Source organism: Acipenser ruthenus, chromosome 41 (assembly GCF_902713425.1).
Source record: "Acipenser ruthenus chromosome 41, fAciRut3.2 maternal haplotype, whole genome shotgun sequence".
Classification (NCBI taxonomy): Eukaryota; Metazoa; Chordata; class Actinopteri; order Acipenseriformes; family Acipenseridae; genus Acipenser; species Acipenser ruthenus.
This window is the reverse complement of record NC_081229.1, coordinates 3,662,766-3,690,635: the sequence shown is the minus strand read 5'-3', so window position 1 is coordinate 3,690,635 and position 27,870 is coordinate 3,662,766. Positions and strand designations below refer to the sequence as shown.

Here is a 27,870-nt window from a genome sequence, read left to right as displayed (position 1 = left end):
TATATATATATATATATATATATATATATATATATATATATATATATATAGTAGTGAGCACATTCATTAGAACACCTCAAGATTTGTCATTGACATCCTTTATAGACCTACCTGCATGAAAACCTCTGGGTGTGAGAATTTCAATTTTCGGCCAGTGATCAGTGATATAGAAGCAATAGGCACTCAGGTGTGAAAACCACTTTGTGCTTTAATTAGGCATTTTAAACAACTTCTATATAATGAACTAATTGTGCTTCTTAAAGTCGAATGAAACCTGCTGAATAATGTTATGTTAACATATTAAATGACATACCGCTTTGTAATGAAAGACTGACAAATACTGAAAAATTTAACATTCCAAAATCTAACATGAAACACTGTTCTACTATTATGGCTTCTGGTAGACTTTTGCAATATCATTTTGTAGTTTCTTTGATTACATGATGTTAAATAAAAAATCTAAATTGTATATATATATATATATATATATATATATATATATATATATATATATATATCTTTTTAAAATTATGTTTCAATCCTAAAATTCCAGGTGATGCAAAACATTTGGCTCTAGCTGTACACTGTAGAGGTAAACTAAAAAAGGCACTAGCCAAAACTTTTGTCTACTTGACTTATTCTCTTCCAGTTCTACCTCATGACTGTGGGAGGCTGCAGGCTTACCTTTCCCACATCCACATAAGACTGCAATGGCTCCTCTTTGCCTGTGCTGAGTCCCATCCTGAGCTCCCCCGTTGATTCACAGCCCCTCTGAAGAGGACAAAGGGCTGACGAGCTGCAAATGGGTGTCCCTGCCTGGGAGAGAGGTGTCACTGGAGCCCATTGTTCCAGACGAGGGAGAGAACAGCCTTCAGGAAATGCTCTCCGGGAGAGCCATTGAGGGGCTGGGACAGCAGAGAGGAGTCTGAGGCTGGGCTTAATGGCTCTGAGATGGCTCTGAACAGTGCACTGAAATCCAGTACAGCGATACCAAAATATACTCATTGAATTCCTGTGTTTGAAAAGCTTTCGTTTTATATATTATACTGTGGCTCCACATATCATCCAGACAAAAACACTAATAATACTTACACACAAAACGCCAGAAACATCCTGAAATATATATTTTTTAATCATTTAAACCTTTTGTGTACATCCAAAAAAAGTTATTTTATTTTCATTTGATAAAAGTGAAATCGCAAAGAAAGAAAATTATTATTCAGTCTTAAAAAAATCCATCATGCAAGGACAGCAACCTTGTGTATGGTATATTTTGCATAAAATGTAATTAAATAAAATATGTAGGAGAGAGAGGTACATCATTATATAAAGAATACAGAACCACCTATCAAATATAAGAAATAAAAAAGAAAATGAACCAATAGTTCAGCACTTTACAAGGAACAGACTGTGGTTTTAAAAAAATCAGTATAGAATAAAATAAAATAAATTGATAAATAGACTAGATACTACGATGCCTGATGGTTTAAATAGAAAGGACCAGCAGATCGTTACATCATTAGCTATATAGTGAATGACATCACAAAGACATTAGATTTAAAGAGAAATAAATGTGTGGTTACCATGGCATCAAAAGCCTATAAATCCCTCCAGTGTTTGTTTTCAAACACACTTTCCCTTGACAAAGGTATGTTAAACACACCAAAACGCTGGCAAGTCGTCTCTTTGAGCATATATATGTGTGCATTATTTTACATATATCTTTTATACACATACTTACACACACATACATACATACATGCATATATTGAGCAAAAACCCTTATAAAAGTTTACTACAGTAATTTTTCACAGTAATTTACAGTTTCCCCATGCTTATTCTGTGTATACTGTGCATTTACCATGGTTTACCATGCCTCTCTGCTCGTCACACCACTTGCCTATGCTTGATTATGCTTTCGCTATGCTTTATTACACTTTGATTTTACTATGGAAAACCTTTCTGAGGGAAACCGTGTGGATGAAATGGTCAAAGACTGTACAATGTATTCCTGTTACAAGAGGCAGTAATGCAGAAGGAAGGTGACTTTTTGTGAAACCGTGGATACTCTCTAATTACGTTTTGGTGCCTCTGTATAATATATCAAAATATGGGTATTGAAACTTTCGATAACTGCCTGAATGTTTTTTGGTGCCACTTTACAGTATATCACAACCAAACAGTGAGCGGGGGTAACTGCTGGCACCACTGACCAAAGGGGTCAGCAAGGTTTCTGTTGAAGCACAATGTCTTTGAACTTTGGAGCTAGAAAAGACAGTCGTTTAGCCTCTGGACAATGGAAACCAGACCAGCAGGATTCCACAAGAAGCAGCCTGGGATTCTATTGTGTGATGGCTGGATGGACACAGAGGAGCAGGGGGTTGGGGAGTGGGCCAATTAGCATGCCCATGGCTGTGGGCAGGTGGGGGTGGTCAAAAGATTAGAAGATTGTAAGGTAGAGGCGAGCTCCCCTCCCTGCAGTGCTCCACAGCCTGATTGATCTTGACTTTGAAGTCTCCTAACAAGGGAATCATCCAGAGGATGATCAGTGCCTGTGATTGGGGAGATCATTGAGGGGTCCGCCTCTTCGTCCTATTAGCAGCCAATCAAGGGAGGGACATTTACATAGGAGCATTTAGGAGGTGAGCGAGAGGAAGGTGCAGATGAATGAATTCCAAGTGTGCATGGTGTGTATTTTAGTTGCCTTGTCTAAGACCAGCAAAATAACTTCTCCAGTCTGAAAACACATCTAAAACCATGACAGGACGGCTAGGTGGACAAGATATTGGAAGATCTTTCCACCTTCCTGCCGATGGACTGTACCTCAGCCAGGAAACTGGACCCCAGTATTTTCCGGACGCTTTCACTTCAGCTCAAGGATATACCTATAAAGGAGCAGATTACGGTCAGATGGTCCCTGAAGATCACTCTGTTACCAATGCCCGCATAGGGGCTAATGGACTACCCAAGGCCTGGTACACTTTCCCTGGGGCTGAAGCCTGGGCCCACAGTGGAATGGCGATGCCGCACGGAGTGGGCACAGGTGTTTACGATTCTTTCAAAGGTGGCGAGGGGGTGAAAGCAGAGAAGGAAAGTTTCCTCTGCCATCCTTGGAACTCTTGCTTGCTTCCTCCAGTCCCCACCTCAGCAGCGGGGGGAATGCTTTCCTGCAGCAGTCCAGTGTCAACTCGGACTCTAGCTGGGAATGGTGGAGGGCACTTGGGCAACTTGGGAGCTCAAGGGCAGCTTGGGGGACCACTTAGCCCCCTCGATGGAAGCAGTGAGAGCCCCCCAGCCAGCTGCAGCCCAGAGAGTGAAGATGGAAAGGGGACTTCCAGCGATAGTGGAGATGAGGTCAGTTGAGAAGTCATGGTTCTTTTTTTTCTTACTGTTACGGTGCAGGGCTGTGTATAGGTCTCTTGTGATTTTGAGTATGCTTTATCAATTATTTATTTCCAAATAAAGCCGCAATGCTTTTTTTTTATTTCTGTTGCAATTTCTGATGGGTTTCAAAGCTTTTGTTTTATATTGGGTGGCAGGTGGTTTTATTCTACTGTTTCACTGCTTTATACCTATAGCTAAGTATATGTTTTCTTTTTTTTCTGAATGTACACAGAAGGTTTTAAAAAAAAGTATTTATTTCAAGATGTTTCGAACAAAAGCCCTTCTTCAACTGTGTAGAAAGAAAAGTAAACACAGCACAGTAAACTTGTTTAAAGTAAACTTGTAATATAAGAAGTTTCGTGCACTGTGTTTAATTTTATTTCTACACAGCTGAATCATTTAAACCTTTTGTGTACATCCAAAAATCTCATTTTTTTGTACACTGCAGTTATACATATATATATATATATATATATATATATATATACACAAGATAGATATATATATATATATATATATATATATATATATATATATATATATATATATATATATATATATATATATATATAAAAGTAGCTGTCCAGTTAAGGTGAGAAAAAGCAGTGGCTATAGGATTATGGGCAATCAGGATATGCAAATTACACTATTACAATCGCGTACTGGTGGTAATGGGAAGTTTCAATGTATTTCTTGTCTTTGCGTCCCAGGAAACCCCCAGTGCAGCAGATCTGGAGCAGTTTGCCAAAGAGCTGAAGCACAAGAGAATAACACTGGGATTCACACAAGCTGATGTGGGGCTGGCTCTAGGGGTGCTTTATGGTAAGAACCCTTCCCAAAGACCTTCAGTGGCAACGCAGACAGATTATAATGGAAATGCAATGGTTCTGTACTTGGGGGCACCTTATAGGGTGAGGCTGCTATTGATAGAATGGTACCACAGAATGTTAACTAGACTCGTCGCTGCAGACAAATTCAACATTTTTCAGATGTATTTATTTAAGCTGTATAGAATCCTTGAGCTGTACACCTACAGCCAAAAGATTTGCGTCATCTAGAATTTTAGGATTGAGACAAAGGATTGAGGAAGTATAAGGGAAAACTGCAAAGCGGTATGTAATTCAATATGTTAACATTACATTATTCAGCAGGTTTCATTTGACTTTAGGAAGCAAAATCAGGTAATTCTATAGGATGGTGCAAAACTTTTGCCAGAGCTGTTTGAGGAGGTCCTGGAATTAGAAGGCAAAAAAAAAATAACATTATAAAATCAATGGCAAAGAGAAACAAACTGGACAAAAAAACAACAACTCAGTAATGCAAAATAAAACCATAAAAAGCAATTCACACACAATTCTGGTCATAGTCGGTATTTACAGGATTCACAACCCTGGTTAGATTGAAAATAAATATTTCTGAGTGATTTAGAAAGGTATTGTGCAGGGGCTGTTTATATGTTCGAAGGCAAGGAATTTCAAAGATGAGATGCCTGATATACAAAGGCATGTTAGCCCATATTAGATCTCAATTCAGGGATTTTGAAATTAATCTTAGTGCATAGGTAGTTATTTGTCTCTAACAGAGACGTACGGTAACTTGGAGCATTTCCAGAAGTAAACTAAACACAAAAAAACGAGTGGGCCTTCTATTCTCCAGACTGACCCTCCCTAAAGATCCATGGAGATTAGAGGGGTGCTGGTTGCAATTTGCATTGAGTATGGCAGACAGAGGCAATGGGTGATACAATGGTTCTGTATTACACTAAGTGGGCAATTCCAAGTGAATGACTTTGAGATGTTTGTTTCAGGAAAGATGTTCAGCCAGACAACTATCTGCAGGTTTGAGGCTCTGCAGCTGAGCTTCAAGAACATGTGCAAACTGAGGCCGCTGCTGGAGCGCTGGCTGAGAGAGGTGGACACCAACGAGAACCTTCAGGAGGTGAGCTGCTCTCAACTACAGGCTCTACAGTGTACTCCATGGGCCAGGAACTATGGGCCAAAGTTTAGCATCACCCTATAGAATTAACTCATTGTGCTTCATAAAGTCAAACGAAATCTGCTGAATAATGTTATTTTAACCTATGGAATTTTTGTAGTTTTCAATATACTTAACAAAAAACTGTTCTAAATCTAACGTGAAATACTGTACTATTATCATGGCTTCCAGGACACACTTGTGATATCATTTTGTAGTTTCGTTACTTGCATGATGTTAAATAAAATATCTAAATTATGTTCATATTGGTTTTTTTTTTTGGTTTTAATTATGTCTCAATCCTAAAATTCTAGGTGATGCAAACACTTTTGGCCATAGCTGTATACTAAACCAAGAGTGAATGGTAATACAAGGGAAGCTACAGTGGGGACTTGACTGTTCTTGATAGATTAGTGCCACCGTATGCTGACTATAGATTCACAAATGCTACAGACTGCTAAGGTTTCTGGCTGTGTGAAGTAGGCCCGGTCTTCGTTGGGGACTCCAAAGGGAGTGTCACTTTGGCTCTGGCTCTTCCATGGGTTAGGGAGGTTAAAAAGACTCATCGCTCTGCAGAGAACCATGCTGGCCAGGTGTCCAGTGAGCTCAGAGCAGATACCTGCAGGGCTGGCCTTTGTCCTCCAGAGGTTGGTAGCTCGCTGACTTCTGCGCTCAAGTTCCTGGGAAAAAAAGAAAGCTGGCTTGGTCATGGGATCGGAGGACGCCCACTGAACCTTCGGGTATCCTGATCACTGAGGGAATTGCTGCGGTGAGGGGAAAAACGATTGAGCATTCCAAATTGGGAGAAAATCGAGGGAAAAATTTTAATTGGACACACTAAATTTTTGAAAGAAAAAAAACGCTCAAATGTGCTGAAAGTGGTTAGTGCAAGCAGGCCTCGAATCCTGATAGTCTCTCTCTCTCTCTCTCTCTACAGTTGTGTAATCTGGAGCAGGCTGCTATCCAGGCTCGCAAACGAAAGAGGACGAGCATCGAGAACAACGTGAAGGGGACGCTGGAGTCGTATTTCGGCAAGTGTCCCAAGCCCTCCGCACCGGAGATAGCACAGATCGCAGACGACCTCAATCTGGAGAAGGATGTAAGTGCCCTACCTCTGAAACTAACAGTACTTAGTCTCATGTCTTATACAAGCTCAAATTGCAAACCAAAAAATTGCTGAAGTGAATGCTGTAATTGACTGAAATAAAAGTACTAGTCCTAGTGACATTTGCATTTTCAAAGCTTTTATTTTAACCCTTTAAAAGGTACAAGGGACACACAAAAAATATGCACACATTTTTGCAAAACATTGTATATGCAAAATACTAACTAACAAGCTGTCTTCTCCTCTAAAGGTGGTGCGTGTTTGGTTCTGCAATCGAAGACAAAAAGGAAAACGAAACGCCTTCCCTGGGATTGAGGAATACGACAGCGGTACTGTGCAGTACAGTAGTATCCCCACCATGGCCCTCCACAATCCCATGATGCCTCAGGGCTACGGCTCAGCCTTCGCTAGCACTCTCTATGTCCCCCAGTTCCATGAAGGTGAGGCTTTCCCCCAATCAGTATCCTCCTCAATGGGGCGACCAATGCACTCCAGCTGAATTCTGGGGTGTAACAAAATAACATTTTAAACATGTAGACTCGAGAGATGTCAATGGGCGGACGCACTCCCAAAGCATCATGGGATGGCAAGAAGGACAATGCCTCATCGTGCTTTTTGGAGGATGGTGAGACTGTGTAGAGAGGTGGCTGGAAGGATTGCCTGAAAAAAGACAAAAGAAAAAAGTTAGGGCTTTTTGGAAAGAGAGTGTTTTTGTAAATAATAATAAAAAAATATTTTCATTTATTATGTTGCAAGGTTACTTGAAAGTATACTCACCAAGGCTTAAAAAAAGTTAGCACAACAACTCTTGCAAATCCTTAATTGCTGATCTTTTATTTGAAGTCTTACTCATTGCTGCCATGTTTTATAATTTCTTACCTAAATAATGCTGTGGGTTCAGTTTTGAAATATGTATCTTTAAGTTCAAATGCTCAAATACAAACTCTGAGGTAAAACTACAAGCAAACTTCATAAGCATTTTGGCCAAAACATTTGACGATTTTGACTTTAGTTCGCTAAGAATAAAAACTTTAAAACCAGGTTGCTCCCCACTTTTTTACCCCAGTCAGTTACCCTCCCTCAGTAATCGTGTACATCAATACAACTGCCCATGAGTACGTTTGAAATATATCTGTGTTTCGGATTCCCTGTTGTTGAATTATTGATGTCTAAATATCAACTCTATTAAAATATAGTATTAAGTTTCTCTGAGCACCGTCTCATGGGATTTCCTCATACCATTCAACTGACCTGCTAATGCATTTTTAAATGACCAGCACAAAAGGTACAGCAGGTTTATATACATATATTATACATTTACTGGTGATTTGTCTCAAATTGTACTCATTTCATATAATACACTGGTGCCTATTAGTACTGACACCCTGAATATACTGTTTTTCAATGATGTCAAAGGCAATGCATGCATATTTTGAAAAAAGAACAATATATATTTTTAAAACCTTTTATTTTCACTTTCTAAATGTCATAGTGTGTAGAAGTCTGGGGGGGGGGGTTAATTGGCTGCACTTCCAAACATTAGTTTCAACTTCTCAATCCTTCAGGACAGTCTTCTCTTTAATGAGATTCAGCATTCCTCAATGTAGATAGCCAGGACTTGTGGGAAAAAACTGCCCATAACTCTTTGTTATACATCTGTGCCAATAAGAATTTAGATGTTTAAAACTTACACTAGCCTTGGACTACCCTGCCAAAGACAGCATTAGGTTGTCCAAGATTAGCGCTAATCAGGGTCTGTGAAACCAGCCATAAATGTGCAGCCTTATTTTTTAAGTGGACAGTTCTGGAAAATGTAATAGTAAATATATACTATGTGTGAGACTCTGGTTGCATGTTTTTTCCCCTGTACTAATATATATATATATATATATATATATATATATATATATTATATATATATATACACTTAAAAGGAAGCTGCAACAAATTCCTCATCTCCAGTCTGTCTACTTTAATTAATCTCAACATAAGAAAGTTTACAAACGAGAGGAGGCCATTCGGCCCATCTTGCTCGTTTGGTTGTTAGTAGCTTATTGATCCCAGAATCTCATCAAGCAGCTATTTGAAGGATCCCAGGGTGTCAGCTTCAACAACATTACTGGGAGGTTGGTTCCAGACCCTCACAATTCTCTGCGTTAAAAAAGTGCCTCCTATTTTCTGTCTCTCCCAGTACATTTTGTTTTGTTTCAGATGATCGTCACAAATAGTGTTGTGCGCTGAAGAATATAACTTCATATTCCACAGAAAAAAAACTACACACAAGGCATTCGAGTCCATATGTATATATTATTTATTTTTTATAGCATAGATAACATGAACATATCATTCCAAAAATCCCAAAACTAAGCTTGCTGCAAAAAAAAAAAAAAAACAGTCAAGAGATTCACATTTAAGTGCTAACCAAGGATTTCAATACATTTTTCTACCTCCCCTTTTTTCTGATTATTGGCTTTATTTTATACTTCAATGTTGACTAAACAGATATTTCAAAGATGAAAGCTTGCTTGTGTATCCTGGTGCTTGCTTGTAATGTAGTTCAAATTCACTGCAGTTAGACAACGTGACCTACGGCAAAGGCACTAGAATACAGCCGTGTCTCTATTGTGTTGCAAAACTCTCAGCCAGAAAGGGGGGCATTAGTTAGCACTCCTTTAGGTGTATCTGTATTACTATGTGTTCCGTCTATGACTGTATCATTCTGAAAACAGGTTTTTCCAGTGAGAAACCGACGCTGGAATATCTGGATAGTTAAGCTGTATTTTAATAGGCTGGTTCAGAGATTTGAATGCCGATGGAAAACTGGGCAATGAAAAAAAGTTGCTGTATACCTGTGGTTTGGTTATTATTATTATTTTCTGCAGTGTTAGATGCTACCAAAGCGCTGTACTTGAACAGTATTATTGAAGCAATAAATGTGATATATACAATAAAACTAAAATATTCAGTTATAAAGATACAATACTATAGAGAAGACCATTGCTCCATGTTGGTCCACACATGGTTTTGCAGGACAAGGCTCCTTTCCAGATTGGACTTAATACAGAATATGCTTTGCCATGGAGAGCAGGACTGTAATATCCGCAGACCAACATACAGGAGAGGGCTGCTCCATAGTTTTGTTCATTCAGTTTGGAAAATGTTACTAGACACGAAACTGCGACGATGGCACGGTCTCTAGTCGATGATAGCAAAAACAGTTTTTAAAACATTTTAAAATGAGAATTAATGCATGAGTGGCTTGGGAGAAAAGTCAGAATCTTTAGCAAGCTCTCAGAATAGAAAAAAAAAAACCACAAATATAAAAATAATACAAATAATTGTAAAATCAGGTACAAAACAATTACAGGATAAGGTGCTCCAGTTGAGAAAGAACTTCGCAATCTCATCAAATTATTTACAATTCTGGTCAAATCCAGCAGTGGTATCAAGCATGCCCTGTGCTATAGGGACCACCCTTACTCTCAGGGGGTGAGGGGAGGCAGTTCAGTCCCTGTGTTTCATTTTTCTCTGGACTCTGGGGGTGAGGGAAGAGCAGTTTATCTCCCCGTCTCAAGTCTGTCCTGGGCAGGAGAGACCACCCCTACTCTTAGGGGGTGAGGGCGGGAGGAGTTGAGTCTCCCTGCCTAAAGCCTGCCCTGGCCTGGCCTGGAGTGACCACCCTTTCCCTTAGGGGATGAGGGAGGGAGGGAGGAAGCATGTCTCAAGTCAGCTCTGTACCACCTTTTCTCTTAATGGGCGAGGGATCCCTGGACTGGAAGGAAGACCCTCTAAAGATAGAGTTATATCTGCAAGGACATTGCCAATATTCACTGCCAAGACTGTTACTGCATTGAATATTTTTAAATCTTTGAGAGTCACCATTGCAAAGCACCCAGTCATTCCAGTAAAATCTGCATGAAATCCCCAATTGCTTTGCATTCACTGATCAGTCCCCATACTTTTGTGAGTTTTGTAATGTATTGGTACATTTATGAAAGCCAGTAAGATCTTTAGCCTGGTATAAGAGAATCATTGATGTCCATTCATTAAGATTGCAGGTAGGAGAATATATTTACCCAGGCAGAGCAACAGATGAGAAGACCATGTAATCCAAGATCTCAAAATCAAGCATGTCCAGCAATTCTGACATTTGGCACCAATGACAAAAAACACCACAAGCTAAAAAGTTACAAAAAAAGTATTTGGCCTGCGCAAGGATTAATTAATATCACTCAGACACACCCAAAAGAAACTGAGCTTGATCCATACAGTAATCCTTAATTGATTACTGTATACTCTGGTTAATGAGTGATCAGATCTGCTGAATTTCTATTGAGTATGACTCACAAGTTAAAGCAATCCACAGAAAGTTCAAGTGATGAAACATGGAGGATTGGTGTCCTTAATCTGCCTAATTTAACTTCAGATCAGGATTGAAGAGGAGCAGGTGGAGAAGAGCCAGCACAAGAAGGCAGAGTCATTCCTGAGCTACCTTCAAGGATCACGCGGACTGCCGGCGTATTTCTTTCAAGCCAGCAGAACTGAAGAGTTGAGGTATCCAGCCCCTTGGAGCAGGGCTGCAGAAAGTTGCACACGCACACAATGTGCGTGAAAGGATTGGGTCGGGACCCGAAGATTTTCTTCTAGATCTAATGTTCTGGAAGCCGACAGGAAGACTCTCACGTCAGCTGCAGCCGGAAACCCACTTCTTAGCTGTTTTTTGCACAGCTAATCGAATCTCTTACTAGATTCAAAGTAAAATAGAAATATTAAGCCTTGCCTATAACGTTTGTCCTTTGTGAATTAGAAACCTATAATGATTTGGTTCCGGAAGGTTTGTTTATTGAAAGATGCTGGCTTTGTAGTACCAGGATTTATGGTATCTAGTCAGATCATGACTCTTAAGCAATAACAGCCCACCGCAGCATCAAATAGGGTTTACTTACAATGACAGGGAGTTTGTATAGCTCCAACAATGGAAGCACATAGATCTGCAAGCAGCAACTGGCCGTGCATCTTGTTCCACGATTGCAATAAAAAAGAGGAAAAAAATACACACAGGTAGAAGTGAAACAATCCATTGTTCACATGATCTCTATTGTAATAAAATGACCAAAAGCGCGATATAGCTTATTGTAGTCCAGAAAATATTAACGGGAAATATGTGATTTATAGCTGGTATGAACACATCCTCTTATTTAAACTAAATTGTCTATAATTAATGATCATTTTAGGGTATTACTTTTATTGGTCCTAAATAACCCATTAGGACCAATATGCATCGCAACAGCTGTTTTACTGTGACCAGCATACAGAAAGTTAGGCAACTCCATACTTCTTCCAACTCGCTGACCATTAATCTGCTAACCACACAGCTGGTAGATTGTGTAGTACACCGTACACAGCAATCAACCAGCCATTGAAGTGATCATAGGATTTTGTCCTATGGTGGTAGTGGGCCATGGAAAGGTCCTTAAACACTAAGTTGGTGCGGAGAGAAGCACTGGCACAGACACCAGAACTAAGCAGATCGCTCCCTGTGTTCCTGTTCGTTAGCCTCTGATCACTGGCAGCCGCAGTGGAACTCTGCAGTGGAGTCCTTCAGGCTGCTGTAGTTGCAACCCACGCAGGCGACGTGGTACCAGGCATCGCAGTCGTCACACTGCACCCACTGCACCGTGTCCTCTTGCGGGAGGTGGCAGTGACGGGCAGCACAGGGCTCTGCCACCTCACCATGGCCAGTCTCTATTCTGCCCCCTTCGCTGCGATCCTCCACGTAGAGTGTGTGAGAGAAGACCTGGCACACCGGGTGCTTTCGAGGTCGGCCACGTCGCTTCCTTAAAAATTGAGAAAAAGATTAGAAAAAAGAAATAAATCAACCACAAAGTAGCGTGTCGGTATTCCTGTTAACATGCACATACCCATGACGTTACGTTAAAAATCTAAATTATATTCATATAGTTTATTTTTACATTATTTATTATGTTTCAATCCTAAAATTCTAGGTGATTCAAAACTTTTGGCCATAGCTGCAATACACACACACACAGCACAGCAAAAGATATACTGAAGCTCATACAAAGGAAAACAGATTTGAAAACCTTTACACGCACCCTGTTGGTGTGATATGCAGTTTCTGGAGCATCACCCTGTTGGCTTCCCCCTGCGCTCTATCAATACCCCCCTGTCCGTTATGCACAGGGCTGTAGAGACATGAAGAAATCGACTGGGAGGGGCTTCGGAGCAGCAGCACATTAGCATAACCCCGCCCCCCTTCACTCTCGCTCCTCGGGATGTAGGGGGTGTCGCTCTGAATCCTCCTTCTCCTGCTTAGCGGGCTTGGGTCATGCTCTGAGCACTCCGCCAGGGGGCGCTGCTGCCGCTGGTACACATCAGACTGGACGTCCGATTCTGATTTGCAGTGCCGCCTTTTAGCCGAGGCGCTTTCCTTCACTTCCTCGGAAAACCTCTGGATCTCGTCTTCCAGTTCCGGCAAGACCGTGTGAGCCGATTTCCGGCGGCTCTTCGAGATTCTGACGCAGCCGCTCGTCGTGTTCGCGGGGGAAGGGGCGGAGCCAGAGGGCGGAGCCAATGGGCGGGCGTTCGAATTAACAGGAGGGACTGAGAACGACACTGTTGGATTTTGTTTCTCTAACCTCTTGTCGTCTGCCTTGTCTGGGTGGAAGGTGAGCGGCTGAGCCTGCAGCTTGCTGAGGCTGCCGATGGAGCTCAGGATTAGGGTCGAGCGTTTGAAAGCGGAGGTCGGGGAGGTTGAGGTTTCCAGGCGCTTGGTGAGTTCTTTCACTCCTTTTCTGCTCGGGGAGACTGGGGTGAAGCCCCGGAGCAGGGTGGCAGTCCCGGTGAAGCTGGTGAAGGCAGGTGCTTTGGGAAGGGTGATCGCGTCAAAGTCCTGGGGCCGCAGACGGACTTTCTGGAAGAGGAAGTAGAACTCCGAGCGGTTCTGGGGCTGGGCAGAGCAGGCCGGCAGCAGTGGTAGGTCGCCTCGTTGCCCGAATGTCAGAGTGTCTCCGTCGGTCAGCTCCACTCGCGCCCCACGAATCAGATGGACATCATTTACCAGGGTGCCTGAAAGAGAGAGACAAACAAATTATAGGATTAGACTCCAGTATTCTAATAAGCAACATTCGCTCAGTTACTAAAGTGTTTTAAATTAAACTCTTGTCTTGTATTATCATTGGCAACATTACCCACACTTAGAATTGTGCTGCAGATAGTTAAGCGTGTGTGTGCACCTATTCTACAGCCCAGGGCCACACAGAGAGCAAAACGATCCCAACGACAAGGGGAACGGTGATGATGATACGAACGTTAACAAGATGTCCAATGGATTTAAAAATTGATGAACACATTTAAAAATTAAATTATTGTAGGAGAATATTATAGAACATTAGACATAAAAATCAAAACACCTGCCATCTGTAGGACACACTTTTGTATCAGCAGTCTCATACAAGTGTGACAATTTGGTTTACAAACGGTAATCCTTATGTATACAGCAATATAGAAAAGCTGATTTTCTCTGTATCAAGTCAATTTCAGTCACGATGGGTAAGACACCAGATCTGACAGGAGGGGCTGCTCAGTTGGTAGGTGCTTCTGTAGCCAACATTAGTACCAATGTTGCTTAGCATAGAACAAATCAAAATGTGGGTACTCCCTGTATGCAGAACAGGATTGGTTGAAGACTGCCATTACCCCCAATACAGATTCAGGAAACAACTGGAGGTGGTAATCAATCAGTGAGGACTGGTCACATACCCATTTAGAACAACTGAAATACCCCACACCCTACACGTCTATCTATATGGTCAATTATATTGAGAGTTTTGACAATACTATGTTAGAAAGAAGTGGTGAGACTCAAACAGACCTCGATGCAGTTACTCACCGTGGGTGCTGCAGTCAACTACAAAAACTCTCCAGTCGGCTGTAACACAGTCTTCCTCCCTTTCAGCCTGGATCTCTGCGTGAAGACGGGAGATCAGTCCTGGGCAGCTATCCGATTGAAGGGTGACATCACACGCCTCTGCTCGGCCCAGTCGGAACACACAGCGAGCCAACGCCGGCCGGAAAGTGTAGAGGTCCCGACCTGAACCTGAACCGGAGTCTGGACCCGAACCGATCCGTAAAAGCTGAAAGCACGGCTGGACTTCTGACAGCATTATCCCAGCGACGCACTGTCAATACCGCCCCTGGGGCTGCGTTTAGACTGAGAACTGAGGAGTGGAAATCCTTCAAATCGGTCTAAAACAGTATCTCTGACAGCGACATCTCTGAGGTTGCTTTAGAAATGCTGCTCCACAATAACAAAAGCAAAAAACATGGACGCGTGTAAATATTCTTAAAAAAAGAGAAAAAAAAACTGTTTGATTTTGCAATAAAACAGCAAGACGTCTTTTGTATTCAAAATTATTATAAAGCTTAAATCAATGGTAGGACCTTTTTTGAAACTACTCCCAAAACCGCGTCATTTTAAACTAAATTTAACACCACCGCAACCCTGTATGAAAAGACAGAACTATAAACAAAGCAAACGCCCGTTTTAAACTTTCGCTTTATGCAAATAGCTTATAGGTCAGTTAATATCAAACTATTTATATATGACTCATCCCCACCCCACCCAGAGCTGTCAAACCCTCGCTGTTTGCGACACTAATATACTACAATTTAATATTTTCCAATTCATTAAGAAAATAATGCTATTCCTTTTTCTGTTGCTTAAATAACCATAATGTCTTGCTAGATACGCCCAAGTATTGTGTACACAACACACAGGTATATTAATACGAATCCTAACGCTATTTACGGACTATATACAGTAGTGTGTGTGTGTGTTGACAGCAGCTATCCGACCAGCAATATATTTGCTGCGTTTCATAACGCGATAACAGTTAATTTTTAATATGTATTCGTTCCAATAATAATAACAGATACGAATGGCATCACAGCTGTTTCCGGCTTAAGAGAAGACGCTTCGATTCTCAGTCTCTAGTAGAACGCTAGAGTCGCTCCTGAATTGTCCAATCTAGCCCTTAATTGACCAATGCTATTAATTAACTCTTTATCATAGTCTTAATTTATTTTAAATCCTTATAGTAATCTGCATCTTCTCCTCTGTTGTTTTGTCTCCGACAGGAAGCGCTTTGAAAGTTGGCGCGCCAGCCTGCTAGCGCGAGATTTTCGCAGCTCCTCCCTTCGCCCTAGCAACCGCCCGCTTCCACAGCAACATGCCCACCTCCTTCCGTAGCAACCGACTGGCTTCCATAACAACAGACACGCCCTATTTTCAACAGACCGCCCCTTCTATATACAATGACTAGCGTACGGTATGCCAATCATATGATAGTCACGCCTCATACTAACTAACCACGCCCCTTTTCTAAACAGGGCTCCGCCTTTATCCGCCAAAGCCTTGGACAAAGTCGGAACCAGAAAGTTTTTCCTGCGACAACACTTGGTTTCTGAAGCCTTTTAATATTTTTGTTTCCTAGCCGGAGTGTTTATGTTGCGAGCCCTCATCAAATCGCGGTTAGTTAAGCGCCTGTGACTGTTCAGTTTGATTGAAAATGTTACAGATACGTCAAAGAAACTAGGAAACTTAAAATAATTAAAAAAAAAAAAAGCAAACGGGGAAGGTGGGAGGCTTAGCTGTGTAACACATGCGTATACTGTACCCTGCATACTACGGACTGCTGGTATTCATTAAACTGTCATTGAAACTTTTTCTAGACACAAGAAAAGTTTATTTATTTTTTCTTTCCTATTTACTTTATGTAACTGAGGAGGTTATGGATGAGCGGAGGAAAACGGGAGAAGAACTAAACCCACCTGCTACATTTGGTGCCCCGTCTAGAGCAGGTAAAAATATACATATTTAATAATAATAATAATAATAATAATAATAATAATAATTGTAATTGCATAACGCTTTCACCCAGTCCAGGTTTTACTTATGACCTTGATTAGCCCCAGTTTGTAGGTAACAAGCTCAGGTTTGTCTTATTAAACTCCAGGAATAGATCAAACTGCTATGCAATGGGAGCCTTATTTCCATCCCTGAGTTGAAGCATTGCCCCTCAGTGAAGCAGGGAATGAATACCATACCAAGTTTTGATTTAGCTCAGGGAAATAAAATTAAAAACATAATCAAAGGGAAAAACAAGTGGATTTTCAATTTGAAGAACCTTTTAAACAACTCTTTTTGTGTTTTTTGTGTGTGTGTGTGTGTGTGTGTGTTTGTTTTTTCAGCAGCTCCGGTTCAGAATGAGTTGGTGCCTCCCTCTCACTTTGCACAAAGGCCCCCTAGTGCCTCCACTGCCACCCCCAGCACCCTTCACCCCTGGAGGCCCCTGGATACAGACTTGCCTCCTGCCCCTCGGGTGCCCGATCCTTGGGCAGCGCTGGCACAAACCACCCAGGACATGCTTGAGCTGCGTACAGAGAACCTGAGGCTGCAGCTGCAAGGCGAGGAGATGTGCCGGGGGCGAGCAGGAGGAAGTGACCTGGAGGAGGGCAATGTTAGAACCAGGTGCGTTACAATGCATCTCGGTCAGCTTGTTTGTACCTGATTGAATGGGAATGCATTTATGGTCTTCCAAGGCCCCCCTTGGGAATGAAACACAGTTCCCAGTGGGTTCTCATCCTGTTTAGACAGTGAACATATAGTAATATCTAGCCTTAAGGTGCAATGATTCATAAACATGTTCAATTTACAGGAAAAACTTAAATGGATGGTTTATAGCAGCGTTTTCGAATAGCAGCGTTTGTTATCCTGTTTATTTCTTATTCATAACTATTCAACAGTAGTTCTGGATTTAGAAATACTAAGAGACTTAATATATTCCCTGTATTTGGCATGCTTACTTACTAACTAAAAAAAAAAGTATCTAAAATAGTTTGTTTTGCTTTGTTTGCTTAAAACGCTCAGATATTCCCATTCGTTTTTGGGTCAACTCCCAAAAATTGTTTCTGTTGTTGCAAAATGCCGCATTTAATTTGCACTTAATGTACTACAAACCCTGTTATCTTATGTTCAGATTTGTGTGTGTGTGAGTATTATACTCAGTTGTATCAATCTTATCGTATTCACACCCTGTGCTTTCAGATAAATGGCTGTTGTCCTTTTAAATACAAAATAATTGCAAACAAAAAGATAGGTTTGTGTTGCACTGTGTCATGAATCATTTCCTTGACTTTGTTGTGGTGTTCTATGTATCCACAGGTCCCTTGACAGGAAAGGAGATGTTGGCAGGCTGACCCAGTCCTCGGCTCAGCAGAGCCGGGAGAGGGCGAGGCTGTGTGGAGAGGTGGAGTCTTTGAGAGATGCAGCAAGGAGGCTGGTTGAGGATGTTCAGGAGAGAGATGATGCCCTGTGCAGGTATAACTCAAGCAGTATTTCTCAATCACAGAAGACCACTAGCAATGGCATATTAAGCAATATCTTCATGCTGTCATCCAAATTGTTCTTAAATCATAAATGTGCTGCCCAGTCAGTATCAACACCTGCTCCCCTTTCTCAGTTAAGTAGGGTCCTTTGAACAGGCTGATTTAATTCGAGATCTGATTTCTTGATCTACTGAGATTTTATTGTAATCAGTATTCATTGTAAAAATGCCATTGCTTTGCGCATGTTGTGTGTCTCCTGTCCCTGGTGTGCTCAGACAGAGAGCCCAGCTGGAGGAGCTGCGTGTGGAGCTGAGCCGAGCGAGGCTGGAGCAGGACAGGCAGCGTGCGCAGGAGGAGAGGCTGAAGAACCAGCACCAGGCTGAACTGGAGAGGCTGATCCGAGAGAGAGACCAGGCCCGGGCTGAACTGGACCGGAGCAGGCAGGAACAGATCATGCTGCGCGCACAGGTCAGGATCACACCTTCACGTTGAACCCGCCAGAGCAAAAACAGGCTAGTGAACACATTCCCATTTCATCCCAGGATGATCGACTGAAGACTCAGAGGGAGGCTAAGCTGGAGAGGAGAGTCCAGGAGGCAGAGCAAGCCTTGGCTGAGCTCGAGGCTGCTTCCCAGAGTCACCGGGCAGAGGTGGAGAGGGCAAGAGAGCAGGAGCGGCGCAGAGGTGTGGAGGCCGAGGAGGGCTGGAAGAGAGAGGGAGCGAGGCTACAAGAGCAGCTGCAGGAGACCCAGAGGCAGTGGCGAGCAGAGGTGAGGGAGCAGCTGGCTGGTTAATAACAGGCTGCCGGAGGTCTAAGAGTTGTTTTTGGGGTGGGGAGGTGGCGGAAGGGGTAAGAGTAGAAGGTTTGATTTCTAGTGGAGGCAGCCACTGTGTTGAGAACCGCATACCAATTGTGATATGTGAGAATGTGTGGGGATGCATAATGGAAGTATTTTTTTCTTTTTTCCCCCCCTCTTTATATTAAAAAAAAAGGTTTTAATCAGGCTTCATTTCCTGATCTTTACTTGTTTTTATAAAAGGAATCCTAAGAAAATAAAGTTGTATTTTAATAGATACAAGGATTTCAGTGTATATTTAGGTGAATGTATTGTGCTATGTAATGATTCTATTTTCCGCTCCCTGTATTACCTGTCTCCTCTGTGCACCCCTTTCCCCCTAGCTTCAGTCTGTGTCAGATACCCATGCCACAGAACTGGCAGCACTGAGGCAGAACAGGACCACTCTGCAGGAAGAGCTGACTGCAGCCAAGCAGGAATCTGACCGCCTGAGAGAACAGCTTCAACTGGCCAATGAGGATCTGAGGTTGGTTCATTCAGTTTATCCTACAAAGCAGTGCTGGAACTGATACTTACTATCGGTAGCAGGTTTAATTTTTTTATTTTTAATAAAGAAAAGATTTAAAAAATGCTTAGCCCTTCAAAACAATGTTTATTCAATACCGAACTGTTTAAATAATATGAACCATTTTTCTTTTTTTTTTTTTCGTTGCTTTAAATTATAAGTTAACCGCGTTTATCTATGTGGGGGTACATTTGCACCCTTTTCCGCCTTCCGGTATTGATGCACATTTTGTTATGGATCTGACGAAGGCTTGACAGGCTTACTAACATTTTTCAACCACTGGAACTGCTTCTGAAAAGACTCCTAAACGCTACACTAGACGGGGTGTAGCTTTAATTTCTGGACTCGTCTGGAAATTGGATTTTCCACTTACAGTAGGCACAGTTACAGAGGGGGCAGAACACACCTGTATGGGTTGCCATTTCATCCCGACCCCTTCGAGTGAATGAACCTAATTTTCTTTATTCAAACAGCCAGACCAACTCAGCCCTGGTTTCCCAGAATGCTGTGGTGCAGAGCCTGAGGAAATACATTGGGGAGCTGGTGCCGGAGCAGAGAGAGAGGCATCGGGGAGAAACAGAGAAAGAGGATCTCTGCAAGTCTGTGAAGGTAAAGAAAGACTGTTCCTCCGATCCACAGAGAAACAGCAGCTCTAATAAATCAAACTACACATTGACAAGTACCGTAGGCAATTCATTTGGCTAGTGAAATACTTCTATAAATCTATGAACTGCATAGCAAGTCTACTGCAGGTAATATTTATGAAATTATAACTTGCTTTAACCCCTTTTAAAAAACTTTGATTGCCAGATTTGGGAAGGTATTCATGGAAAGCAAACTGGAGGTGAATATACCTGGTATAAGTTGTGTTGTGTGTGTAATTTGCTATGATGTTACATAGTTTTAAATTACAAAATAATTGTGGCAGTCTTTGCTAAGCTTTCTGCTATATAAAAACATGTATTTGCTAGGCAATCAGTGTGAAGCATATGAATTGTTCAGTTTAGAATTCTCTTGCAAGCCTGATTGTAAACTAAAATTATAACAGTAATTATTGGCAGTACAAATACACACAACGCTCAGATCATTTACATTACATTTGCATGAAAAATGCTCACCTGGCCCCTTCCGTCCCTCTCTCTCTCTGATCTTGTCCTGGCAGCGTTTGGAGAGCGAGAAGGAGGCTCTCAGAGTAACAGCTGAGCTGCTGAACGTGAGGCTGAACTCCCTCAGCGACATCCTCGCCATCCAGGAGGGCGAGATCAGCAATAAGGTGAGTGATTTGAACCCGTGCTCACTGCTTATTAGCACTCCACTCAGCCCCCTTGTTAACTAAATATCCTGGTATTCAAAAATATGAATGAGCAAGACATCCCACGTGGACCTCAAAAACGATCCATTTATTTATTATCAGTGCAGGATGACCATGGGTAATATTTGTTTTGGTGCAAAGCGAACAGTCTATGTGTATACATGTGTGACAATCCCCATGACTGATGGAGTATTTGGTCATTACATTTATATTGTTCAATGTGAATGATCATCCTCTCTCTCCTAGCTGCTGCTGGACCCCCTCGATGAAGCTGGTTCAAAGGGGCGGGCGTTGCTGACCCATTGGAGGCAGAAAGTGTTTTCTCTGCTAGTGCAGCTGCGCTCAAGGGAGATAGAGGACAGCAACCAGGGGAACCAGCTCCGCAACCAGGTACCGGAGAACTGACAAACACACCGTACCAGATTGCATTGATTTCCAATCCTAATCTGGTGCATGGTGTCTCGTTTCCATCTGCCACTGGAATGGACTTGAACTCCTTGTAACTCCTGATTTGGTTACAAACATTGAAAATATGCTAACAGTTAAATGTTTCATGTAACGGATTCCGGCTTAACTGGTATGACAGGGCAGAGCCACATTCCACACTTTGCATCAAACCCATGTGGCACACATCTCTGCCCTGTCACTCTGGTATGGGTTGCTTCATAAAAGGTGGCTGCACAGATTTTGTTTTTTTTCCTAGTTTTGTTGATCATAAATGTGTTGGACGAGAAAGCGCACCGAATTCTGCTGGGAGTGGTTTGTAGGTAAACCCCACTGTGGGTGTGTGTGTGTGTCCCTGCAGATCTCTGATCTTGAGGAAGAGGTGAGGGTGAAGGGTCAGCAGCACAGCGTGCTTCTCCACAGCCTGCAGGACAAGGCAGCTGAGCTCAAGATGGAGAGAGTTAGGAGTGAGGTGAGGAGGATGAGAATTCTTTAGAGCTTCATTCATTCATTCATTCATTCACACCTGCTCTTCAAAATATGTCATACACACTGTGGCTAATCAAGCTTGTATTAAAACCTGGAATGGGAGAAACTGCTATGCAATAGGAGTCTTATTTCCATCCCTGTACTGTATTACCAGTCAGCTGTGTCTGATGTAGATCAGTGTACTGACTCACCCCATGTCTGCTCATTTCAGGCTTTTGACAAGGAGCTGACTCTAGTTCAAGGCCAGGTTCTGCACTTGGAGAATCGAGCCGAGGAGGCAGAGAATGCACTGGTTCAGCTGAAGGACAGCGTGCATGGGTAGGTGCTGGCTATTTTCACTGCCCCCTTTGCTCTGGGACAAGGGGTAGCACTATCAAACCCCTGGCAAACTTTAAACAATATAGTAATCACAGAAGTCCAGAGAAAAGGTAAACTACTGCAGAGGTTACCATTTAGCAAGAAGCTAACCTGTGTCATTAATTCATCTTTTCAGGTTTTGGCAGGTTTTTGAGCAGAGGGTGTCTGAAGTGCGTTCCTCTGAGGGCCGCTTGCTAAGTCTGGGACAGAGAGTCGCTTTTGCCAGCAGGAGGATAGACACGATTCAAGGTGGGTCGTTTCACCTTGGCAATGTCTCAAATAATGTTGATTTCTTCAAATTGTATCATTCGTTCAGGGGAAACGGTGGCTAGTTTATGACGGTAATTGAAACAGAGTTGAGTGGTGAGGACAATTTTTAAATAATCTGCTCAGGAGAAATGACCAATAAAGTGTAAGCGTAACAGATCAGCTGAAAGTAAGGCATGCAAACTGAGAAATGTCTTTAACCTTGGATGGTACCAGATACCAGGTGGTACCTTATTTTCATCCAGAAATTCTATTCTGCTCGTGCATTGCTGCTGTCGCTTAAGTAAGGGGAAGGATTTAATTCGGTATCGTTCAAATTATTCTACAGGGTTATTGCTGCGGAAGGAAGCCTTGATGCGACTGCAGCGGGACACACACAGACCGACCACACCTGAATCAGGAAGGTACAGCTATGGGAGACAATTCATTGCATAGCAAAGAATCGTGAGACTTCCTTGGATTATACATCATATTGCGTTTGTTACAGTTATTTGCAGTACATGCTTCTTGAAACTAGTCCATCAATACTCAAGATATATTAAATATATATTATATATATATATATATAATATAATATATTATATAATAATCAATCATGTAATAATCTTACATCAGAAGTATCCCATTGGTACTATCACTGTAAGTTTGTATTGTAATGACCTAGTTACAGCATCATTTATTGTATAAAGGTATAGACGTAATTGAAATCAGAACAAGATGATTACTGATCCTGTATCACCAGTATTAGTAACATCAAAACAATGCCGTAGAACACTAATTACAACATCGCCCCCCTTGGGGTCATTTATTTGACTTTTCTTTCATTGTCCAGGCTAGATTTCATATTGCCCAAACCTAGTGTTTTCAAGTATTTTGTAGAATATATTGCCAGTTTTTATCTGAATGAAATCTTACACAGTTGTACTGATTTTTTGTTTTTTTTTCCCATCTCAGAAAACTACACTAAATTATTGTTTGATACAAATGCAATCCATCCACAGGTCTGTCTCTGAGGATCTGCAGAATGAGCTGCAGTTAGTGAACGAGGAGAGAGAACGACTGGCTTCAGAACTGAAACGCACCCCCCAGCTCATTCAGAGAACGCTTTCTGAGGCCAGAGGACAGTGTAAGTCTCTCTTTTACATGAATCTACCTTTTAATCTATCTTTAACTCTCGCGTGAAACAGTCATAGTGCTGTTGTTCAGATTAAACATGGCCACGTTTCAGTTTAATTCATTAAAAGCAGCAGGCAGAGGGCTTTGTTCCAATTAGATCACATGGCTTAAGAAAGACTGGAGACTAGATTGTGAAGGAATATAAACACAAACTACAAGGTGGCTTTTCAAGCTTCGACCAAGTAGCAGTTGGAATGTACTGATGATTCTAAACAGCAGGCAGAGCATTGAGTCCGTCTGTGATAATGGACCTTGAATTACGTAGTCCAAAACTGCAAGTCGTTTCAGGTCCATTAACACCCAGTTATGTGACTATTTGATCAATTTGCTTGCTAAAGTTCAGAGGTCCTGTGTATTACTGTGATCTCCAGTCCAGACAGCGCTGAGGGAGCTGCAGCATGCTCTGAAAGAGAGTAGCGAGACTGAGCAGAGGCTGGGGGAGCAGCTTACCCTGGCTGAGGCAGGGAGGCAGGAAGCGGAGAGGAGGCTGAGTGAGCTGCATGAGCAGCTGCAGGAGAACGCAGAGATCATCCTGGTGCTGCGGACAGACCTGGCCAAGCAACAGGACCAGTACCAGAGAGGTGAGGAGTGTCATTGAAGAGGGTAAGAGGTCTATTTCAATAAACTGAACAGTGGCGTTCTTTAATACCACCACCACAGAAATCCTAAACATGCGCTTCTTTGAAAAACGTGCAATGTTAATGTAAATGTATAAACTTGGGGTCCCTGCTTGTTTGTCTGTGTGGTCTGTCAGCCCTGCAGGAGAAGGTGTCCGAAGCAGAGTCTCTCCTGCACCAGGAGCTCCGGGAGATGGAGAGCCGGCTGAACGCAGCCAGGAGGGAGCACACCAAGGCGGGTGAGCATCCCAGGTCAAAGGACAAAAACCAAAAACAAGGCATCGTAATGCATTCAGTGCAATAAAATATCACAAATCAGCTGGGGCGGCATTAATCAGTCAGGATCAGTCACCCACTGAGAGTGTTAACTTTTATTAGTGAGAGCACAACCTAATGCCTCAAGTTCAATCCCAGCTCAGCCGCTGACTCACTGTGTGTGACCCTGAGCAAGTCACTTAACCTCCTTGTGCTCCGTCCTTCGGATGAGACATAAAACAAACAAGGTCCTATTGTAAGCAGTTGTGATGCATAGTTCACCTCCTATTCTTTGGATAAAAGCATCTGCTAAATGACTAATTAATAAAATAACAACAACAAGAAACTAGTGCTGATTTAACTGTGATATTTGAAGTGGGTTTGCCTTTGCTCCCTGTCTCCCTCTAGTGGTGGCTCTGCGGCAGCTGGAACGGCAGGTGGGCAGAGAGAGAGAGCGTGCCCAGGAGGCTCAGAGACTGCTGGAGGAGCAGAAAGACAGAGAGGCACGGGAACTGCAGAGACGGCTACGGGACTCCGAGAGGGACAAAAACCTGCTCATGGTGAGCTGAGCAGCCAGCGTCTACCACTAGGAGTTCTGAGTTTAAATACATTGCAGTTATAGCTGATGAAATATCTTAATCGTCTAAATATCTTACTTAAATTCACTATGTAGACTTCTCATATCCTGTCTTTAATGTGGTCCTTATTATCAGTTGTGGCCAAAAGTTTTGCATCACCCTATAAAATTAACGAATGAATGCTTCATAAAGTCAAATGAAACCTGCTGGATAATGTTACGTTAACATATTGAATTACATACCGCTTTGTAGTTTTCATGTACGTCACAAAAAAATTACTAATTGAAAGAAAAAAATTGACATTTTGAAATCTAACATGAAGCCCTGTACTACAATTCTGACTTCCGGTAGACTGTAGCAATATGATTTTGTAGTTTCTTCTTTGATTTACATGATTTCAAAATTGTCTCAAGCATAAAATTCTAGGTGATGCAAAACTTTTGGCCATAGCTGTATTTTGTTAAGCCTGCATTAGATCCTTTCCCCTCAGCTGCACATGATACTCAATGATCTGTAGCTTCTTGAACTTCCCCATACATTTCCCATTGACATTTTGAATACATGTTCAAATGCTGTATGTGAACATAATACGCTTTGATGCTTTCATATATCCCATTAATCCTGGTTTTCAGTCTTTATTGTAAATGTTTTTAATCTCCAGGCTACCCTGCGCCAAGAGGGCCTTCTGAATCAGTACAAGAGGAACAGATCTGCAGCTCTCCAGTCTTCCGCAGCCCTTACTGATGAGGGGGAGCTTGCCAGACCTTTGGGCAAGCTCCAGGCTCCAAGGCCTGACACCAAACTTTTATCTAAAGGTAAGTTGGGAAAGAGTTACGTCAGATTCGACACACACTGTCTATATTTCATCAGCTATAACTGCAATGTTACGTCAGATTCGACACACACTGTCAGGACTGCCCAGTCCCTGACCACATTCCGGCGCCTCCTTAAGACTCACCTCTTCAAACAGCACCTGTAGAACTCCTCTGTTGTATCCTGGGACACTATCACCCTTCATTTAAATATGCTTTATTTTGCTCTTATCTGCCCCCTATTTTACTGCATTTAATCCTGTACCTCAGAATATTGTAATCTCCCAAGTGTTTAATCTGTAGTATTTTGTACTTAATCATATCCTGATGTAACTATCACTACTTAATCATATCCTGATGTAACTTTCACTATTATCTGCTGTATTATTGAATTGTGGTTTGTCACACTTGAGAATTATTGTATTTCTTGTTCTTATTGTATGACTTATATTGTAACACTTGAATGTATTTGTATTTGCTTGCGATTGTAAGTCGCCCTGGATAAGGGCGTCTGCTAAGAAATAAATAATAATAATAATAATAATAATTACAAAAATGTATTTATTTTTTTGTTTAATAAATATGGCCAAAAGTTTTGCGTCGTCCTAAAGAATTAATTCATTGTGCTTCATAAAGTTGAATGAAACCTGCTGAATAACGTTACGTTAACATATTGAATTACACACCGCTTTGTAGTTTTTCATATACTTAACGAAAAACTGTCAAAAACTGAAAAATGTGACATTTCGAAATCTAACATAAAATACTTTGCTTTGCAATCTGGCTTCCAGGAGACTTTTGCAAAATCCTATGCTTTGATTACATGTTAAATAAAATATCTAAATTATGTTCATATATACTTTTTTTTTTTTCTTTTTTCTTTTTCTTTTAATTATGTCTCAATCCTAAAATTCTAGGTGATGCAAAAATTTCTGGTCATAGCTGTACATTTTTACATATATAGAGAGAACTTCACATCAAATTTGTGCTGAAATTGGGTTCATAATTTGGGAATATATTGAGGTGCCTGCCCATCTGTCTGTGTTTTATTTTATTATAAGAAAGTCCAAAAGCTCTTCTATTTGCATGAAGTCCAAAATATCTCCTGGGTGCCTTGTCTGTGTGACACGGTCCTGTTTTGTATTTATTGTTGCAGAATCTCTCAGTTCTGTTCTGGATCACCTCCAGGCTCTGAGTGAAGCTGTCATCAGGGACGAAGACTCTTCCAGCGAGGAGGAGGAGAAGGAGAGGAAAAAGAGCGATGAATCCTAATATAATTTTTTTTGTTCTCTTAAAGGTTGTGATACCAAACTTATTTTTTAAGCCTTGTTTACACACAAGGTTCTATGCTGCGTCACCCAAGTAAATGTAGAAATAAAGAAGTCTGAAAGACAGAGATTGGGTTGGAGGAGTGCGCTAATGCTAGTTTTACTACACTAGAGGGGAACTGGAAGGAGTGAGTTCTTCAAAATGAACCCAGAAGTAGTTTTTATACCAAATGAATCACATTGGGAGTATTGTGTGTGAAAATAGTATTTGATGGGTGATTATCTCTATAGTAATCACACCCTGTCACTCCTTTATAATGCCTAATTTTAAGTTAATACCCCTAGTACTGTTTTCTGACACAGTTCAATTTGACTCCTTAAATTGGTATTCACTTCTAGAACTATTGTTCCCTTCACAATTGGGAATACTATCTGCCTTATAGTACATTAAACACCTGCAGCAAGGACCACATGTGTATTCAGGAAGGATAAGTATACATTACAGTGGTGTATTACTAAATCTGAAGATACCAGAAGTAAAATATAGATTGTCTTAAACAACAATTACTATACAAATTCACATTTTATTTGTGTACTGAACTTCTAGTAACACGTATAATAGGTAATGCATTAATCGTTTTTTTTTTTTTTTTTAACATCACTGTGCTTCAAAGTTGATTACCGTAGTTACTGATTTTTCTCAACATAGATCGCAAAATGGTGACCACAAGCGACAGCACTTGCGATGTGTTTTATGAAGCGATCGCAGCGATGACCTCTGCGTCCTCGCAAAGCACATCGTAATCACAGAACATCCATGAAACGGGCCAGGAGAATATATTCAGCATTATCTGCAGGGACGTTATCTGGATTGACTAAAACAATGCATTTAAGAAAAATATATAAGTATAGAAATAGGTCACTGCCTAGAATCGTGTTCTCTCCTTTTCATGTCTTTTTGCGCTTTGGAGTTGTTGTCAGATCTAGAGTAGCGTACTGTACACCTCTTTCCTCTTCCTCCTGCAGTAAAAAAAAATGAACAAAACGAAAATTAATTGATGTGT

General features: G+C 41.5%; 3 protein-coding genes across 7 annotated transcripts; 2 read left to right on the top strand and 1 right to left on the bottom strand.

Moving 5' to 3' along the window:
* The first annotated feature begins 1,374 nt into the window (after positions 1 to 1,374).
* LOC117964856 (POU domain, class 5, transcription factor 3-like) lies at positions 1,375 to 7,111 on the top strand. Its single transcript, XM_059010838.1, has 5 exons — positions 1,375 to 3,354; positions 4,095 to 4,206; positions 5,192 to 5,322; positions 6,296 to 6,457; positions 6,714 to 7,111. Exons 1-5 carry the CDS (start codon positions 2,758 to 2,760, stop codon positions 6,960 to 6,962), a joined length of 1,251 nt encoding a protein of 416 aa, XP_058866821.1. The 5' UTR covers positions 1,375 to 2,757; the 3' UTR covers positions 6,963 to 7,111.
* Positions 7,112 to 8,756: 1,645 nt separating this feature from the next.
* Positions 8,757 to 15,771, bottom strand: LOC117433602 (transcription factor 19-like). Its single transcript, XM_034055965.3, has 3 exons — positions 14,373 to 15,771; positions 12,577 to 13,549; positions 8,757 to 12,300 (listed from the first exon to the last, which is right to left on the bottom strand). Exons 1-3 carry the CDS (start codon positions 14,644 to 14,646, stop codon positions 12,027 to 12,029), a joined length of 1,521 nt encoding a protein of 506 aa, XP_033911856.3. The 5' UTR covers positions 14,647 to 15,771; the 3' UTR covers positions 8,757 to 12,026.
* A 103-nt stretch (positions 15,772 to 15,874) lies between these two features.
* LOC117434122 (coiled-coil alpha-helical rod protein 1-like) lies at positions 15,875 to 27,370 on the top strand. 5 transcript variants are annotated; one of them, XM_059010823.1, is made up of 20 exons: positions 15,875 to 16,012; positions 16,270 to 16,342; positions 16,736 to 17,012; positions 17,706 to 17,861; positions 18,145 to 18,337; positions 18,412 to 18,639; positions 19,050 to 19,192; positions 19,705 to 19,840; positions 20,394 to 20,504; positions 20,790 to 20,933; positions 21,349 to 21,459; positions 21,688 to 21,794; positions 21,970 to 22,082; positions 22,429 to 22,504; positions 23,102 to 23,226; positions 23,648 to 23,857; positions 24,031 to 24,132; positions 24,557 to 24,708; positions 25,388 to 25,541; positions 26,695 to 27,370. In XM_059010823.1, exons 2-20 carry the CDS (start codon positions 16,273 to 16,275, stop codon positions 26,808 to 26,810), a joined length of 2,724 nt encoding a protein of 907 aa, XP_058866806.1. In that variant the 5' UTR covers positions 15,875 to 16,012; positions 16,270 to 16,272; the 3' UTR covers positions 26,811 to 27,370. The 5 variants fall into 5 exon arrangements, with proteins under 5 accessions (XP_058866806.1, XP_058866805.1, XP_058866803.1 ...); XM_059010822.1 differs by having other exon boundaries at positions 16,733 to 17,012; XM_059010820.1 differs by lacking the exon at positions 15,875 to 16,012 and having other exon boundaries at positions 16,019 to 16,342.
* The last annotated feature ends 500 nt before the right edge of the window (positions 27,371 to 27,870 follow it).